The sequence below is a fragment of the Muscardinus avellanarius genome (genome assembly GCF_963383645.1).
Source record: "Muscardinus avellanarius genome assembly, chromosome: 3".
NCBI classification, from domain to species: Eukaryota; Metazoa; Chordata; class Mammalia; order Rodentia; family Gliridae; genus Muscardinus; species Muscardinus avellanarius.
The window spans coordinates 102,926,522-102,943,013 of NC_137788.1; the positions used below are offsets into that span (position 1 = coordinate 102,926,522).

General features: G+C 44.3%; 1 protein-coding gene across 3 annotated transcripts; it reads right to left on the bottom strand.

Moving 5' to 3' along the window:
• Positions 1-319: 319 nt before the first annotated feature.
• AP4B1 (adaptor related protein complex 4 subunit beta 1) lies at positions 320-15,542 on the bottom strand (the record flags this gene model as incomplete). Of its 3 annotated transcripts, XM_080691238.1 has the most annotated exons (10): positions 320-747; positions 999-1,280; positions 1,925-2,132; positions 3,896-3,999; positions 4,725-4,808; positions 8,645-9,141; positions 11,812-11,959; positions 12,441-12,571; positions 13,121-13,345; positions 15,430-15,542. In XM_080691238.1, the coding sequence occupies 10 exons, from the start codon at positions 15,540-15,542 to the stop codon at positions 320-322; spliced, it is 2,220 nt and encodes a 739-aa protein (XP_080547364.1). The 3 variants fall into 3 exon arrangements, with proteins under 3 accessions (XP_080547364.1, XP_080547365.1, XP_080547366.1); XM_080691239.1 differs by lacking the exon at positions 4,725-4,808; XM_080691240.1 differs by lacking the exons at positions 11,812-11,959; positions 12,441-12,571; positions 13,121-13,345.
• Positions 15,543-16,492: the final 950 nt, after the last annotated feature.

Consider the following 16,492-nt stretch of genomic DNA (forward strand, 5'->3'; position numbering starts at 1 on the left):
ACCGCCAATTAGTTTCCACAGATGTCAGGCATTTTTATTATGTAACATAATACCTAAAACTTATTAATAAAAAAATCCCAATCCCATCCCTCCATCCCCTTACCACCACCACCATAACATCACCACTGAAAAACCAGATCAATCACCAGCAGTCAGGAAAGGTTATCCCGCTGGTCTTTGGGCAAAAACATAAGAATCCTGAAACCTAGATTTCCCATTGTCCTTTGCACCTGATATTATCTGAACTTACAAGCAGTTCTGATAAAAAAAACCAAGGAACTCTGATAGACAGTCTTCTCACTCGGCAAGCAGCAAGAATTTATGACTTTATGTCCCCAACTGTTCCAATTACAGTTTCTAATACACAAATAAAACTGTTCAGTGTCTCAGTTCTTGCCTCACTCTGCTTCACAGAGATCTGCATTTCTGAGTTCTCAAGCTTCAGTAACAGTTCTGTTAGGAAGAGGCAGCCGGTAGCATCCTGCGCACTGAGGTAGGCCTTCCATGGCTGAGCCCCAGCCCTGCTCATGGCGATGGTCTGAATGTTCACTACTTGTAGAGCCATCTGGAGCGTGTCGGGCTGGACTTCTCCCTGCCAAGGCAACACCTGCTGATGAGTAACTTCGAGGCTGAGCCAAGTCTTCTCAAAGTAATCAGGAGTAAGCTGGTGACCGGGGACTAGCATCAGAGCTTCAGAATCAGGGAATTCTTGTACTCTCTCCTTGTTCTCTTCAGAAACCAGGTGTCCTAAAAAAGAAAGCTTGTGTGAGAGATTTCTTCAACTGTAGGAGCTTCAATTTTAATCTAGATTCCCTAATTTACACAATGTAACTCCTGTCTTTGGAAAAACAGCTTGAATAACCAATGATGAGCCCCGTTCTTTCTCACAATGCCTTCTAATTCTGGTAAGTCTCAGAGTTAGCTAGGGTACTCTACTTTCTCCCAGTTGTTGCAGAGGATAAAGATTATCGTGACAAGATATGAAGAAGCATTTTTACCTGACATGGCAAAGGATGCAGTGTGAGGAAGCTCTGGACCACCACGCTCTGCCCCCTGGCACTTAGAGATAGTTGCCCAGCGGGCTTTGCCATAGACTGGCACCAGCGTGTTGAAGTCTGAAGCCCAGCTATTAACTGGTCTTTCTGCCTGATCCTCTAAAAGTCCAAGAGATGGGTCAGATTTCGGACTACACAGGATCCGCTTAACCTCATCAGTACCAACTAAGAGGAGGCGGTAATAGAAGAGACCTCGGTCTCGTACAGCCATATCCTTTTCTTCCTCTGGAATCAAACAGAAGACCAAATTAATTAAAACCAAAAACATATTAGGTGAGGTGATGTACACCTGTAATCCCTGTACTTGGAAGGCTGAGACAGGGGGATCACAGGTTCAAGACCAGCCTCAGCAACTTAGCATGACTCTCAGCAACATAGTGAGACCCTGCTTCAAAAGAAAAAAACAAAAGTGCTGGGGTTTAGCTTGGAGGTAGACTGCCCCTGGGTTCAATCTCTAGTACCACAAAAATAACCCAGACACGTGCTGGGCAGGGTAGTACATGTCTGCACTCCCAGAGCTCAGGAGGCCGAAACAGCAGGATAACAGGCTTGCAGCCGTCACTTGTTAACTTAATAAGATCCTGTTTCAAAATAAAAATCAAAACAGGGGTGGGGGTGTAGCTCAGTAGTAGAAATGCCTCTCGGTTCGATCCCCAGTACCACACACACATACAAGAAAGAAAGAAAAAAAACTACTCTTCCTCTACCCTTATGTCAACTCTAATAGGAGAAAAACACGAAGGGGAGGAAACCCCCCCAAAAAATTAAAATCTTTTTCTCAGGTCCCAGACATGATTCACCAAGCAATGGAAGCTACGAGCATTTTTACTACAAGTCATGGCAAGTACTATTCCTTGGGAAAAACCCACCTATACAGTAGTACAGAAGACGCCCCAGCGTGTCCTGGCACTCGGCAGGGCGTGAGAGGAACAGGCGCAGCAGCGCAGTGAGCAGCTCCATCTTAACCGCAGGGAACGTCTCTGACTTCACATTTTCTACAAAGTCCTCCAACACATAAGGAGCGTTGGGGATTCTCTCCCCGTGGACTCCAAGGAGCCAAATAAGTGCCTGCTTCCCCTGGTGATGGAAGAGGAAGAAACGGTGCTCAACAACTGGCTGCCCCAAAAGGAGATAGCACAGATTCACTGATTTTGCTCTTCCCCTAGTACCAGAAGAAAAGGTATAAACTTTTATTCATTTCAACTTGCAATGTATTGGTTCCCCCTACTATACTCTCTCATGCAAAGTAATTAAATTGTAGCTCATAAGAGGAAACTGAAAACATTCCTAACATATATATATTTTGTGTAGGTGTGGTACTGGGGATGGAAACCAGGTACATTCCACCTCTGAGCTATATCCCCCCAATCCTATTTTTTATTCTTTATTTTGAAACAGGGTCTCACTAAGGTGTAGAGGGCCTCACTAAGTACCTGAGGCTACTAAGAACCACAATCCTCCTGTCTCAGCCTCCCAAATGCTGGGATTACAAGCGTGCGCCACCATGCCCGGCTCATAACCTATACTGATTAAACAATAAATAAAATTTCTTCAGTTTGGGGGCCACTAGTCCAATTTGAGGTTTAATGTTTCAGTGGAAGCCACTAAAAGAATTTCTCTAAAGCTCTCATAAAAGTGATTAACCGAGACTGCATGCTGAAATCCTCGTGAAGCTTCTTAAAAATATATCTTAGTCCATCACCCCTGAATATGTAACTCAGAAGATACTGGGTGAAGCCCAAGTTTTTGTAAAAATTCTACAAAAGATTCTTGTTCCAGCCAAACACTCCCTGATCTAAATATCTGACTCAAAATTGTTCAAAAGGGCCAGGTGTGGTGCATACCTATAATCCCAGTACTTAGGAGGCTGAGACAGGAAGATCACAGGTTTGAGGCTAGCCTCAACTTAGACTCTCAAGAACTTAGCAAGACCTGTTTTCAAAAAATAAATAAACAAATAAGGCCGGGCGTGGTGGCGCACGCTTGTAATCCCCACACTTGGGAGGCGGAGACAGGAGGATCGCGCAGGTTCGAAGTCAGCCGTGCTGGTGTAAGAGACCCTGTTTCAAAAATATAAAATAGGTCTGGGAGTGTAGCCCGGAGATAGAAGGGCTTCCAGGAACCCCAGTACCACCAAAAAAAAAATAAATAAATAAATAAATAAACAAATAAAATAAAGTTCCTTTCTCTAATCAGGCATGCTAGTGCACATCTATAATCCCAGTATACTTGGGAGGCTAAGACAGGAGGATTGCAGGTTCAACAATTTAGCAAGACCCTCAGCAACCAAGTGAGACTCTATTTCAAAATAAAAGCAATATGCCAGGCATGGTAGCATATGCTTATAATCCCAGCATTCGAGAGGCTGAGACAGGAGGATCACAGTTCACAGCCAGCCTCAGCTACTTAGTGAGGTCCTTTACAACTCAGTGAGACCCTGTTTCAAAATTAAAAAAAAAAAAATAGGGCAGGGGGTATAGCTTGGAGGTAGAATGCCCCTGCGTTCCACCCCTAGTACCAAAAGAAAAAAAAAAAAAAAAAAGATTAAAAAATAGGGCTGTGGGTGTAACTCAGAGGTATAATGCCCCCGTGTTTAATTCTCAGCACCAGAAAAAAAAACTATTTAAGAGAACAGGGGTATCAAAAAATTTGTAATAAAAAAGAACACATAAATCCAGATAATTTGTTATACCATTTGCATCCCAAAGAGATCTGGAGGTGCAATCAATCCTAAGAGTAACCACATTAGTCACAGGGTAGAAAGAATAATTAGGTTCCATTTTAGAAGGCAGGCCCCTAAGCATTCCCCCTATGCCTAGAAGTAAAGAAGTACATTCTACCTCACTGTCTTGAATGTTCTCCTCGCAGCCGGGCAGCACCTGACACACAGCTCCAATACACTGAGGACACAACCAAACCAGGTCTCGGAATGTCTGCACCACCGCTACAACGCAGCCCAGGGTACAAGAGCACAGCATTAGAGCCCCCAGGCAGGAAAAATCTGAAGGAGAGTCATGCATTCAGACTAGATATCTGGCTGAATTTCTGTAAAACAGGCTTTGGGAGGGTGTTCATTGATTATCTGAGCAATGGCCAATCATTTCCTGCATGAATGTTATCCTTGACATGAAGATGCATTAACTAATGTGTGGAAAAGCAATATGTAAAACATAAGACTATGTGCAAATGTGGAGTAGTGTTGCTGTTGAATGATGCGCTGATGAATAAAAATGAAACCAGGAGACTGGGACTGTGGTGGGGGAAACTAGGTGCCTGAGGTGCACGCTGGCCTCGCCTGGACTGAGTGAGGGCCTGCCTACGTTTTGCATCCTAGGCACCTTGCCTGCCTCACAACCGCCCGGATCTTAGAAGCAACTGACCAAAGTTCACTGCCACAAAGCAAAAACGGGGGTAAAAATGGGGAAATGACAAGCAAGGCTGTCCTAGTACCTTCGTTAGCTACAGTACAGCCTCGCTGACTCAAGACAGCTTCAAGACTCTTTACCATACTAGATGTATAGATCCTAAGCTTCTCCAAGAGCAACAAATAATAATGCAAGGCCAAGTTCAAACCTCTACATTATTATTATTCACTCAACAAAGAGTATTTCTGAGCAATTATGATAGTTTAAGCACTTGACAAAAAAAATCTAGAAAAGTAACCAATACCTGTGGTAATGTGCTCTTGTTGGAGTCCCAGCAGCTCTGTTAGGATCTGTACACACTGATCTGTGTAAGTCCTGGCAATGCCACCTACCGAGGAAAGAAACATAGAGAAAAATGTTAAGTGATGATAGCATGCCATTCTAAAATCATTTCCAATCACAGACAAAGACAAGCCAGGCATGGTGGCACACGCCTGTAATCCCAGTACTTGGAAGGCTGAGAAAGGAAGGTTCGAGGACAGCCTCAGCAAGTAGTGAGACTCATCAACATAGCCAGACTTCATTTCAAAAATTAAAATAAAACTGGGCATGGTGGCACACGCTTGCAATCCTAGCATTTGGGAGGCTGAGACAGGAAGATCGTGGTTCACTGACAGCCTCTGCTAGTGAGGCCCTTTGCAACTCAGTGAGACCCTGTTTCAAAATAAAGAGTAAAAAATAGGACTGAGGGTGACCTGGCATGGTGGCACACGCTTGTAATCATAACATTTGGGAGGCTGAGACAGGAGGATCTCAGTTGCATCAGCTACTTAGTAAGGCCCTTTGGAACTCAGTGAGACACTGTTTCAAAATGAAGAATAAAAAATAGAGCTGAGGATATAGCTTGGAGGTAGAATGCCCCTGGGTTCCATTCCTACTGCAAAAAAAAAAAAAAAAAAAAAAATTGGACTGATAGGACTGAGGGTATAGTTCAGAAGTAGAATGTCCCTGGGTTCCATCCTCAGTACCACAAAAATAAATATTAAAAACAGGGCTGGGATGAGCTGGGCATGGTGGCGCACTCTTGTAATCCCTGCGCTTGGGAGGCTGAGATAGGAGGATCGCACAGGTTCAAAGCCAGCCTCAGCTACTTAGTGAGGCTCTCAGCAACTTAGTGAGACCCTGTTTCCAAATAAAGTATAAAATAGATCTGGGAGTATAGCCCGGAGGTAGAAAGCCTCTGGGTTCCACCCCAGTACCACAAAAAAAAAAAAAAAAAAAAAAAAAAAAAAAAATATATATATATATATATATATATATATATATATATATATATATGGGGCTGAGAGGGTAGTTTGAGGTAGAATACCCCTGGACTCAATCCCCGGTACTGAGCATGCATTCGCATGTACACACACAAACAACCAGGGATACCTTAAAAAAAAATGCTTCTTACTTGATAAAATAAGAATCTAAGCTTGCTGTAAAGCAAACTTTGATAAAAGGAATTCATCTGTTTTTCATTGATCTCCAGATAATTAAAATTGCTTTTGTGTGTGTGTGTGGTACTGGGGATAGACCTAGGGGCTTTCTACCTCCGGACTACACTCCCAGATCTATTTTATATTTTATTTGGAAACAGGGTTTCACTAAATTGTTGAGAACCTCACTAAGTAGCTGAGGCTGGCTTCGAGCCTGCTTGATCATCCTGTTTCAAGTACTGGGATTATAAGCGTGCACCACCATGCCCGGCCAGATAATTAAAATTGCATGGAAAAAGAACTTTCCATAGAACAAGGTCGAAAACACACTAGCAAAGTACTTATGAGCCAGAAATGTGGCACCCTTTTTGTATATTTCCCCTGGGAACACTTGGGTGGCAGTCTCTCAACTGTGGCGATTTCTACTCTTTCTTTGCTCTCTCTTCTCTGCCCCTAATAATCACACTTTATTCCAAATATTCCCCTCCTCCACTTGAAGTCCTCTAAAATTTAGCTACCCAGCTGATTTCAGCGTTTGAGTCACTCTAGCCCTTTAAATCCAGACAGCCAGCTGTGGTGGCGCACTTGTAATCCCAGTACTTGGAAGACTGAGATAAGAGGATCACAGGTTCACGACCAGCCTCAGCAACCTGTGAGACCCTCCAGAATTAGTGAGACCCTATTTCAAAATAAGAAATAAAAAGCTGGGCATGGTGGCGCATGCTTATAATCCCAGCGCTTGGGAGGCTGAGACAGGAGGATTGCAGTTTTGAAGCCAGCCTCAGCTACTGAGTGAGGCTCTCAGCAACTTAGTGAGACCCTGTTTCCAAATAAAGTATAAAATAGGTCTGGGAGTATAGCCCAGAGGTAGAAAGCCTCTGGGTTCCACCCCCAGTACCACACACACAAAAAAATAAATAAATAAAAATAAGGAATAGGGCTGGGAGTATAGATTGGAGGTAGAATCTCCAGTACCATAAAAAAAAAAAAAAAAAATCAAGACTGAGCAGTATGATGAAGTCTCTTAAGATTTAGGAATCACTCTGATTCCTAATCATTCTGATTTAGGAATCACCCACATAGTAGAAACTCAACAAATGGTGATGTGACACAGGATATTGTGTTAGGAAAGCTAGATACCAGTTCTAGTTCAAGAACTATATATCTCTTGCTTGGAAATTTTTTTTTGGGGGGGGGTGATCCTGGGGATTTAACCCAGTGCCATTCTACCTCTGAACTACACCCCCAGCCCTATTTTTAAATATTTATTTTGCAGGTCTGGGGATGGCATTTGACCTTCGAGCTATACCCCCTGCCTAATTTTTTATTCTTTATTTTGAAACAGGGTCTCACTGAGTTGTGGAGATCCTGAGCCTCCCAAATGCTGGAATCACCTATTATTTATTTATTTATTTATTTATTTACTTACTTACTTATTTTTGTGGTACTGGGGGTGGAACCAGGGGCTTTTTTTTTTACCTCCCATCTTTACTCTCAGACCTATTTTATATTTTATTTAGAAACAGAGTCTCACTAAGTTACTGAGAGCTTCACTAAGTAGCTGAGGCTGGTTTTGAACCTGTCCGATCCTCCTGTCTCAGCCTCCCAAGCGCTGGGATTACAAGCATGTGCCACCATGCCCGGCTAATTTTTTTATTTTGAAACAGAGTCCTGCTAGATGGATGAGAGTCTCACTACTTGCTGATGCTGTTCTTTTAGCTGAGGCTGTGTGCGAACCACATTCCTCTGTCTCCACCTGCCAAATACTGAGATTACAAGCTTGTGCCACCACACCCAGCTTGATGCTGTTCTTGAACCTGTGATCCTCCTGTTTCAGCCTCCCAAGTACTGGGATTAAAATTGTGCACCAACATACTCAGCAACCCTTTTGGCAATTTAATAACCTTTTTTGTAGCTGAGTTTTTTCATCTTTAAAATATAGTAACAACTGGCCAGGCGTGGTGGCCGCACGCTTGTAATCCCAGCGCTTGGGAGGTGGAGACAGGAAGATCCTGCCGGTTCGAAGCCAGCCTCTCTGGTTTAAGAGACTCTGTTTCCAAATTAAAAAAAAAAAAAAAAAAAAAAAAGGTGTGTCAGTGTAGCCCGGAGGTAGAAGGGTTTCCAGGAACCCCAGTGCCACCAAAAAATAAAATATAGTAACAAGTGGGTGTGGTGGCGCATGCTTGTAATCCCAGTGTTGGAAGGCTGAGAAAGGAGGATCATGGTTCGAGGACAGACTCAGCTACTTGGTGAGGCCCTTTGCAACTCAGTGAGACCCTGTTTTAAAATATAGAATAAAAGATAGGGCTGGGGGTGTAGCTCAGAGGTAGAAATCCCCTGGGTTTCATTCCCAGTACTGCAAAAAAATAAAAAATAAAAAATAAAAATCAAGTTAGTAACAGCTGCTTACTTTTCTTGACTGCTTCACAAGACTATGGTAAGATGATATATAAGAAAGCAGTTGGGAAGGAAGATTAATATAAATTAAGTCCTGTAGTTTGAGTTGCCTGTACTCTTTATTCTAGAAGATATAGCAACATCAAACTTGACCAAAAAAAAAAAAAAAAAACAAGAAAGAAAATATCTCTCTTCCCCCTTGCTTGTAATCACTGACCCGATTCTTTGGTGCATGGTTTGTCTGTGAAACAAGATTCATTCTCTCTTGCCCTCCACGGTCCCTCTGACTACAGCCTTGTAGCTGGCTACTGGAGGCTCTCAAGAAGGAAAGGCGGCACACACCTACCTATGGCAAAGATGGCTGCCTGTGCAAAGTCAGCAGACACGTCAGTGCAATACCCTCGGAGCTCCTCCAGCACCTGCTGCACATTTTCATCATTCACTAGCTCACACAGCACCTCCACCTTCTGCAGCTTGATATAGTGCGGCTCTGAGTAGGAGCAAAAAAACTTTTTGTAGTGGCTGCTAAAATGACCTGGCAAACTATGCAAGATCTGGCGTACATGACAGAGAGCAGCAAAACAGAGCTCCCGGCTCTCTGAAGAACAGGCAGCTAGCAATGGTCCCTTGACTCGCACGAGTACGTCAGTTTGTACATGGGGAAACTTTTTTGCCAAGATCAGAAAGAGTTTGGTGGCTCCCATCACTACTCCTGGGCTGCTGCTCTTGAGGAAGCTGTCCAGAAGATTGAGAATGTCAAACAGTTCCTCCTCACTGCGGGGTTGGTAGCGGAGCAGAAAGTTCAAGACTTCAGCCTGGCCCCACTGGTCCAGTTTTGACATTCTATCCAACAAATAAACAAAAGCACTATTTTAACAACAAAATTAGACCATCTCCATTGCAACGGCCATGTACCAGGTAGCTGTTCATCATAATAAGGGGAAGAATTCTTAACAACAGGCTCTGCCATAATCAAATCATCCTTTTTACATACTATTTATTTCTCTATTTTTTTTTTTTTTTGTGTGTGTGTGTGTGTGTATGTGGTATGGGAATTGAACCCAGGGGCAGTCCACCTCCAAACTTCTCCCAGCCCTATTTTATTCCTTATTTTGAAGCATGGTTTCACTTAATTGCTGAGGCTGCTCACAAACCTGCAATCCTCCTGTCTTAGCCTCCCATGTATTGAGATTACAAGCATGCACCACCACGAAAGCTTTTACATACTATTTACAGCCTAAAAACAGGCTTTCAGCCGGGCATGGTGGCACATGCTTTTAATCCCAGCGTTTGGGAGGCTGAGACAGGAGGATCACAGTTCATAGCAGCCTCAGCTACTTAGTGAGGCCCTTTGCAACTCAGTGAGACCCTGTTTTAAAGTAAAGAATGGAAACTAGGGCTGGGGGTATAGCTCAGATAGAATGCCCCTGGGTTCCATCCCCAGTACTGGGGGAAAAAAAAAAAAAAAAAAAAAAAAAAACAGGCTTTAAAGTCCAAGATGAGTTGATGGTATAAACATCCTCTTCTAATTAAAGTCAGGTTCAGCATGCACTGGATCCAGATTCTCTATTTTCTTTTTTCTTTTGTGGTACTGGAGATTGAGCCCAGGAGCATTCCATCTCCAATCTACACTCCCAGCCCTATTTTATTTCTTATTTTGAAACAGGGTCTCACTAAGTTGCTGAATGCCTAAGTTGCTAAGGCTGGCCTTGAACCTGTGATCCTCCTGTCTCAGCCTCCCAAGTACTGTGGTTTCAAGCATGTGCCACCACACCTGGCTTGGTAATGGGGATTATTTATTTATTTATCTATTTATTGCGGTACTACCTCTGAGCTACACCACCAGCCCTATTTTTTTTTTTTTTGCGGGTCTGGGGATGGAACCCAGGGGGATTCGCCCTCCGAGCTACATCTCCTGCCCTATTTTTTATTCTTTATTTTGAAATAGGGTCTCACTGAGTTGCAGAGGGCCTCACTAAGTAGCTGAGGCTGTCCGCGAACCGTGATCCTTCGGTCTCAGCCTCCCAAATGCTGGGATTACAAGCATGTGCCCTAGCCCTATTTTTTTTTTGAAACAGGATCTCACTGAGTTGCAAAGGGCCTCACTAAGTAGCTGAGGCTGGCCACGAACCAGGATCCTCCTGTTCTAGCTCCCAAATACAGGGATTACAAGCATGTGCCACCATATCTGGCTAGGAATGGGGATTTAACACAACACTTTGTGAGTGTTAGGCAAAGCATTCTACCACCAAACTACATCCCCATCCCTTTTATTTTATTTTTTAATTTTTTTTTTTTTTTTGGTGGTACTGGTTCCTGGAAGCCCTTCTACCTCTGGGCTACACTCCCAGACCTATGTTTACATTTTTATTTGGAAACAGGGTCTCCTAAGCCAGCGCGCGTGGCTGGCTTCGAACCTGCGCGATCCTCCTGTCTCTGCCTCCCAAGCGCGGGGATTACAAGCGTGCGCCACCACGCCCGGCTCCATCCCTTTTATTTTTATTTTGAAACAGGGTCTCACAAAATTACCTAGGCTGGCCTCAAACTTGAAATCCTTCTGCCTTAACCTCGAAGTAGCTGGGATTATAGGCATGGGCTACCAACATTTTCTAAGGTACTAGGGATTGAACCTAGAGGCATACTGCTCCAAAGTTATAACCCTCGCCCTTTCTTTTATTTATTTATTTATTTATTTATTTATTTATTTATTTATACTTTGTGGTACTGGTGATTGAACCTAGGGGCATTCTACCTTCAAGCTCCACCCCCAGCCCCCTATTTTTTATTCTTTATTTGAAACAGGGTCTCACTAAGTTGCAGAGGGCTTTACTAATTATCTGAGGCTGGCCATGAGTCTGCAATCCTGCTGTCTCAACTTCCCAAGTACTGGGATTACGTGTGCACCACCCATGTCTGGCTTTCTTTTTATTTTTTGTTTTGAAACAGGGTCTCACTAAGTTGCTGAGGCTATCCTTGAACCTGCAATCCTCCTGTCTCAGCCTCCCAAGTACCTTTTTTTTTTTTGCGGTCTGGGAATGGAGCCCAGGGGCATTCTACCTCCAAGCTACACCCCCAGCCCTATTTTTTTATTCTTTATTTTGAAACAGGGTCTCACTGAGTTGCAAATGGCCTCACTAAGTAGGAGCTGAGGCTGTCTGCAAACCACAATCCTCCTGTCTCAGCCTCCCGAATGCTGGGATTACAAGCGTGCACCACCAGGCCCGGCTCAATTCTCTATATTTTAAGACATCATAAAGGACTTAGTTCAGGGGACATAATGAATGTAAGAGGGAAAAACCTACCCCCACAGGATGTTTCTGCCATTTCTGCATATCAACCAGGGAAATTAAGGCAAATAAAAAAAATTCAGTGAAATGTGAGAGAGTTAATTTCAGTTAACTTTCTTATCTACATTAAAAGAAGTTGTGCAAGGCTTCTCCTTAATTCAACAAATCAACAAAATCCTACCAAGACACAGATCTCGTAATAAAAAGAGTACATAAGAATCCAAACCGATTTAGGAGATGGTGGGCGATGGGCTTGTTGATGACAACACCTCCTTCCTGTTTCAGAATTTCCTCTAGAGACCTCAGGCAATTCACAACCACAATTGGATCCTGGTCACGTAGCAAACTGTATAACTCATTTACCAGGGCACCATCTATAAAAAAGAACAAAGCTCTCAGATAAAGAAAAGCTTCAGAGTCACAAGGATAGAACCAGAGCAATAGCTCCAGGCAGATAAAGCTGAATCTCTCCGCTACAAAAATGACAAGTGCAATAAAGTACAAGACATCGCCTCCAAACAGAGTGAGGGGGATAAAAAGATCAAAGAAGTAAAACAAGCAAACAAATACTAAAAACAATGGAGTTAAAAATGGGGGGAAAAAGGTGCAATGCAAAAAATTTGCCACTTCTAGACTGTTCTAAGTAGCTAATGCAAAAGATCTCACTTGGGCCCCAAAGAAAGGACTTTTCTAATCTCAGAAAGTACCAAGCCCAGCATCCTACTTAAAAAAAAAATGCACAGAAGCAGAGATGTGTTATTTTCTACCAAAGCTGTTATCATTTTTTTTTACAAAGTCATACATGTAATGGAAGCATACATAAATGTTGATCATGATGGATTACACTGAACTTACCCACTTCAGAATCTCCGTGAAGATTATGCATCTTGGCACACCCAAGGACTGCCACCCTCCTAACATATGAAGCTTTATCCCTCAGACCATTGAGAATAGGTTGTTGGATATATTCCTGTACACCAGGCATCCTAAACAACATATCTTAGAGTCAGATAGATTCTGAAATACTAGTTTTGATATAATTAAGCCCTTCTTCACTTGAGAGGGGATTCAGTAGATGTGTGAGTACATATCTATCATTTCAAGAAGAACAGGAGAAAGCTTCTACTAAACTGGAAAAGAAAAAATTTGACTTCTTATATGGAATGCTACACAGACAATACAAACTGCTATAATAGTAATTGTTTTAACAAATCTTCAATTTATTCGAGGACTGTTCTAACCAAGTGAGAATGGAAATCTCCTTTAATAAAACCATATGATACAGTTTATAAGCCTAAGTAATGGTTAAAAATCTAAATTCAGGGTATAATAGTGTTTTCCCTAGTACAAATAAATTGTCCTCATTAAAAACCTGCCCCATGGCCTGAGGTTGTAGCTCAGTGGTAAAGTGCTTGCCCAGCATACATGAGGCTCTAGGTTGAATGCTCAGTACTGCAACAACAAACACAAACCCTACCCCATGGCCTTCTGAATTCATCAGCCACTGAGGACCAGGCAGGGAAGAGGGTGCTCACCTGAGGCTACACATGCTCCGCAGCGCCAGCCCTCGCACCATTGGATTGGAGTCTGAGCAGTCCTTGCACAGTGTATTGATGGCCAGAAGAGCCAGATCCGGTTTCAGGGGTGCATATGTGCACATGTACAGATAAACCAGTTTCTTCTGAACAATATCTACAGTGGCACTGGCTTTTACCATTTCCATGAAAACACTGGACACGTCTAAGCCCTGTGTCATGTGCCTAAAACCAACATATATGACAGAAATAAGTAAAATATAAAATTTCCAACCTACATGAGACTTACATATACATGTTCTGGTTACCCAATTAGATTACCATCTTTTAGAAGGATGCAACCAGGCCTAGGATATCAATACTATTATACACAATACTTCATACTACGGGCCTATAAATAAACACTGCTGTGCTATTTGCTCAATCCTTGTGGAATCCCTAGTACACGCTAATGAATTCAGCTTTTACATTCTAGGGATATGCTCTGGGGACAAAATCTTGAAGGTGGTAGTCTCATACCTACGAATTTAAAATCAATTAAAAAGCCAAACAAAAACACCATTAATTATAGTACAATAGATAAGTACTTAAACAGAAGTAGTGTACATGGTACACAGGGGACCCAGAGGTTTAACACTGCCAGGAAGTCTGAAAATGTTTCTTCACAGAAGTGGTATTTTAGCCAAATGATCAGGAAGCCCACCAGCAAGAATGACAATTAATGGCACACGCTTTGAGGCATATAAACAGAGCAAGAACAGAACATTCCTTTGAGTTAGCAGGATGTTCCTTAGGGGATATGAGAAGTCTGAACTTTATTCTGTTGATGACTATTTCTCAAATTACTGGAATAGCTGAGATTTTAGTTAAAAATACAGTTTCTTGGGTTCCCTTTAACTCTACAAAATCAGAATCAACCATTGGACTGCATTTGTGTGTGGGAAGGTACCAGGGATTGAATCCAGGGGTATTCTATCTTTGAGCTACACTTCCAGCCCCTTTTATTTTTATTTTGAAACAGGGTCTTACTAGGTTTAGTAGAGTCTCACTACTTGCTGAGGCTGTCCTTGAACCTGAGATCCTCCTATCTCAGCCTCCAAAGTACTTGGATTACAGAAATAAACCACCATGGACTGCATTTTTTTATTTTAATTTTTTTGTGTGGTACTGGAGGTGGAACCCAGGGGCTATCTCCAGACTATACTCCCAGACCTATTTTATGTTTTATTTGGAAACTGGGTCTCACTAAGTTGCTGAGAACCTCACTAAGTAGCTGAGGCTAGCCTAGAACCTGCGGTCCTCTCATCTTCAAGTATTGGGATTACAAGCATGTGTTAATGCCCGAAGTAAAGCACTGGGATTACAAGCGTGCACCACCACACCCGGCTTCATTTTTTCATTTATTAAAATCACCCCCCAAGCTGGGCGTGGTGGCCACACTTGTAATCCCAGCACTTGGGAGGCTGAGACAGGAGGATCGCACGGTTTGAAGCCAGCCTCAGCTACTCAGTGAGACTCTGTTTCCAAACAAAGTATAAAATAGGTCTGAAATTATAGTCCTGAGGTAGAAAGCCCCTGTGTTCCACTAGAGTGATATATACACACACACAAGCACTCCCCACACCCAGGGACTTCTGTGCATAATAAAGTTTGTAAATCACAACTGTAGGCAAGGGTTGTGTGTTCACATTTGTATAATGGAAAAATTCTAATTGAAATGAGGATAGGTGACCTAATAACCTACTGCTTATTAGGCTTTGGTAATGAAGGCCCGAACCCAAACAACAGAAGTGCCAGCAAAAGAGAGGGTGGATGTTTGGGATTCATTCATACCATCTGACTGAGAAGGGAAGGATCAGATGTCATCAAGCTTGACTGGCATGCTTAGTAGACTAGCTGATGACATTCACCAACACAAATATAAACAGAAGAGCAGGTTTGGGGAGGAGGCAAGAATGCTGGTACTATTTTGGAAATACCTTTGAATTATCCAGGTGGAAATTCTAAGCAGGCAGTGGGATATGTGGGTTTGAGGCTAAACACAGAGATAAGTATTAGATAAATTACAGATCCGGAAGCCAGCAGTATAACTATGTGGAATCTTCAAGCCTCTGATAGGAAGGAAATCAGCTGAGTAAAAGGTATTTATTCTACAAAGAAGAGATGGCATTCCTGAGAAGAGAAATGAGGCCTAAATGATAGAAATGCCACGTAGGAATGTCCCTTTGCTTTTTCAGGATAACTGGGGGTGGGGCGCCCCCGGGGCTCCGAGGTGGGCAGGCGGTGTGCGGGAAGGACGCTTGTGATACCTAATCACTCGCTGGATGACATTCCGGTAGCGCAGCCTATCAGCCTGAACGTGAGGGTTACACAGAGCCTTCTTCAGTTCCTTCACCACGTCCTCAGAGCCAAGGTACGGCATGTTCTCCAGCAGTCGGAGGGCGCTTCCCGCAGGTCCCTAGGTAACTCGCCTGAGTAAAGGAAATGTGGGTCAGTGAAAAGGCTGAAGCGAGATCGCGCCCCAGCTAAGGCTTCCCGAGGCGGGAACCCATCCTCGGGCCACTCACACTTCCAGCCCTCGGCTCCCGCAGGGCCCCGACCGAGGCCCGCAGGCTCCGCCCCGGCTCCCGGCCGCCCGCCGCCCGCCGCCCGCCGGGCCACGGACCCCTCCCTGCCGGCTTCCGGCCCGTCCCGGCACCAAGGCGCCGCGGAGAGACCCGACCACGCCCTCGGCGGAAGTCCCGCCCCGCGCCGGGCCTCGCGGAGCAGCTGCCACTCTCCCGGCGAGCGCCGAGCGCGGCCCAGCCCGACCTGGGCTGCCCTTCCCCCGCCGCTCGGGCGCTCGGGCTCGACTACTTGGGCCTTTCTGCTCCGGCCGCGCGCACTTCGAGCGCGGCCGGCCTCCGGGCCCGCGCGGGTGGGAGTGGCGCTCGGTGGCCGCCGCTCGCCCTCGGTGGCAGCCTTCCGCGGTGGCCTCCCGGTCCCGACGCCCACAGCGCGGTCACCTCCTTCATCCTGTCCACTCCAGTAACGATTCCGTTGTTGGGTTGGTTTTCCTTTAGGGCGTCTGGCCTCGTCTTTTCTTTTTTTTTTTTAAGCGGGTCTGGGGATGGAACCCGGGGACATCCTACCTTCAAGCTATACCTCCAACCCTATTTTCTTATTCTTTATTTTGAAACAGGGCCTCACTAAGTTGCAGAGGGCCTCACTAAGTAGCTGAGGCTGGCCGCGAACCTGCGATCCTCCTGTCAGCCTCCCAAGTACTGGGATTGTGAGCTAGCGCCCCCACGCCCGGTTTACTGGCCTTGTCTTCGCCCCAGGATGCCCTCCTCCGGGGCGCCCAGGTGTGCTCCGCACGCAAGAGCCCGGTCC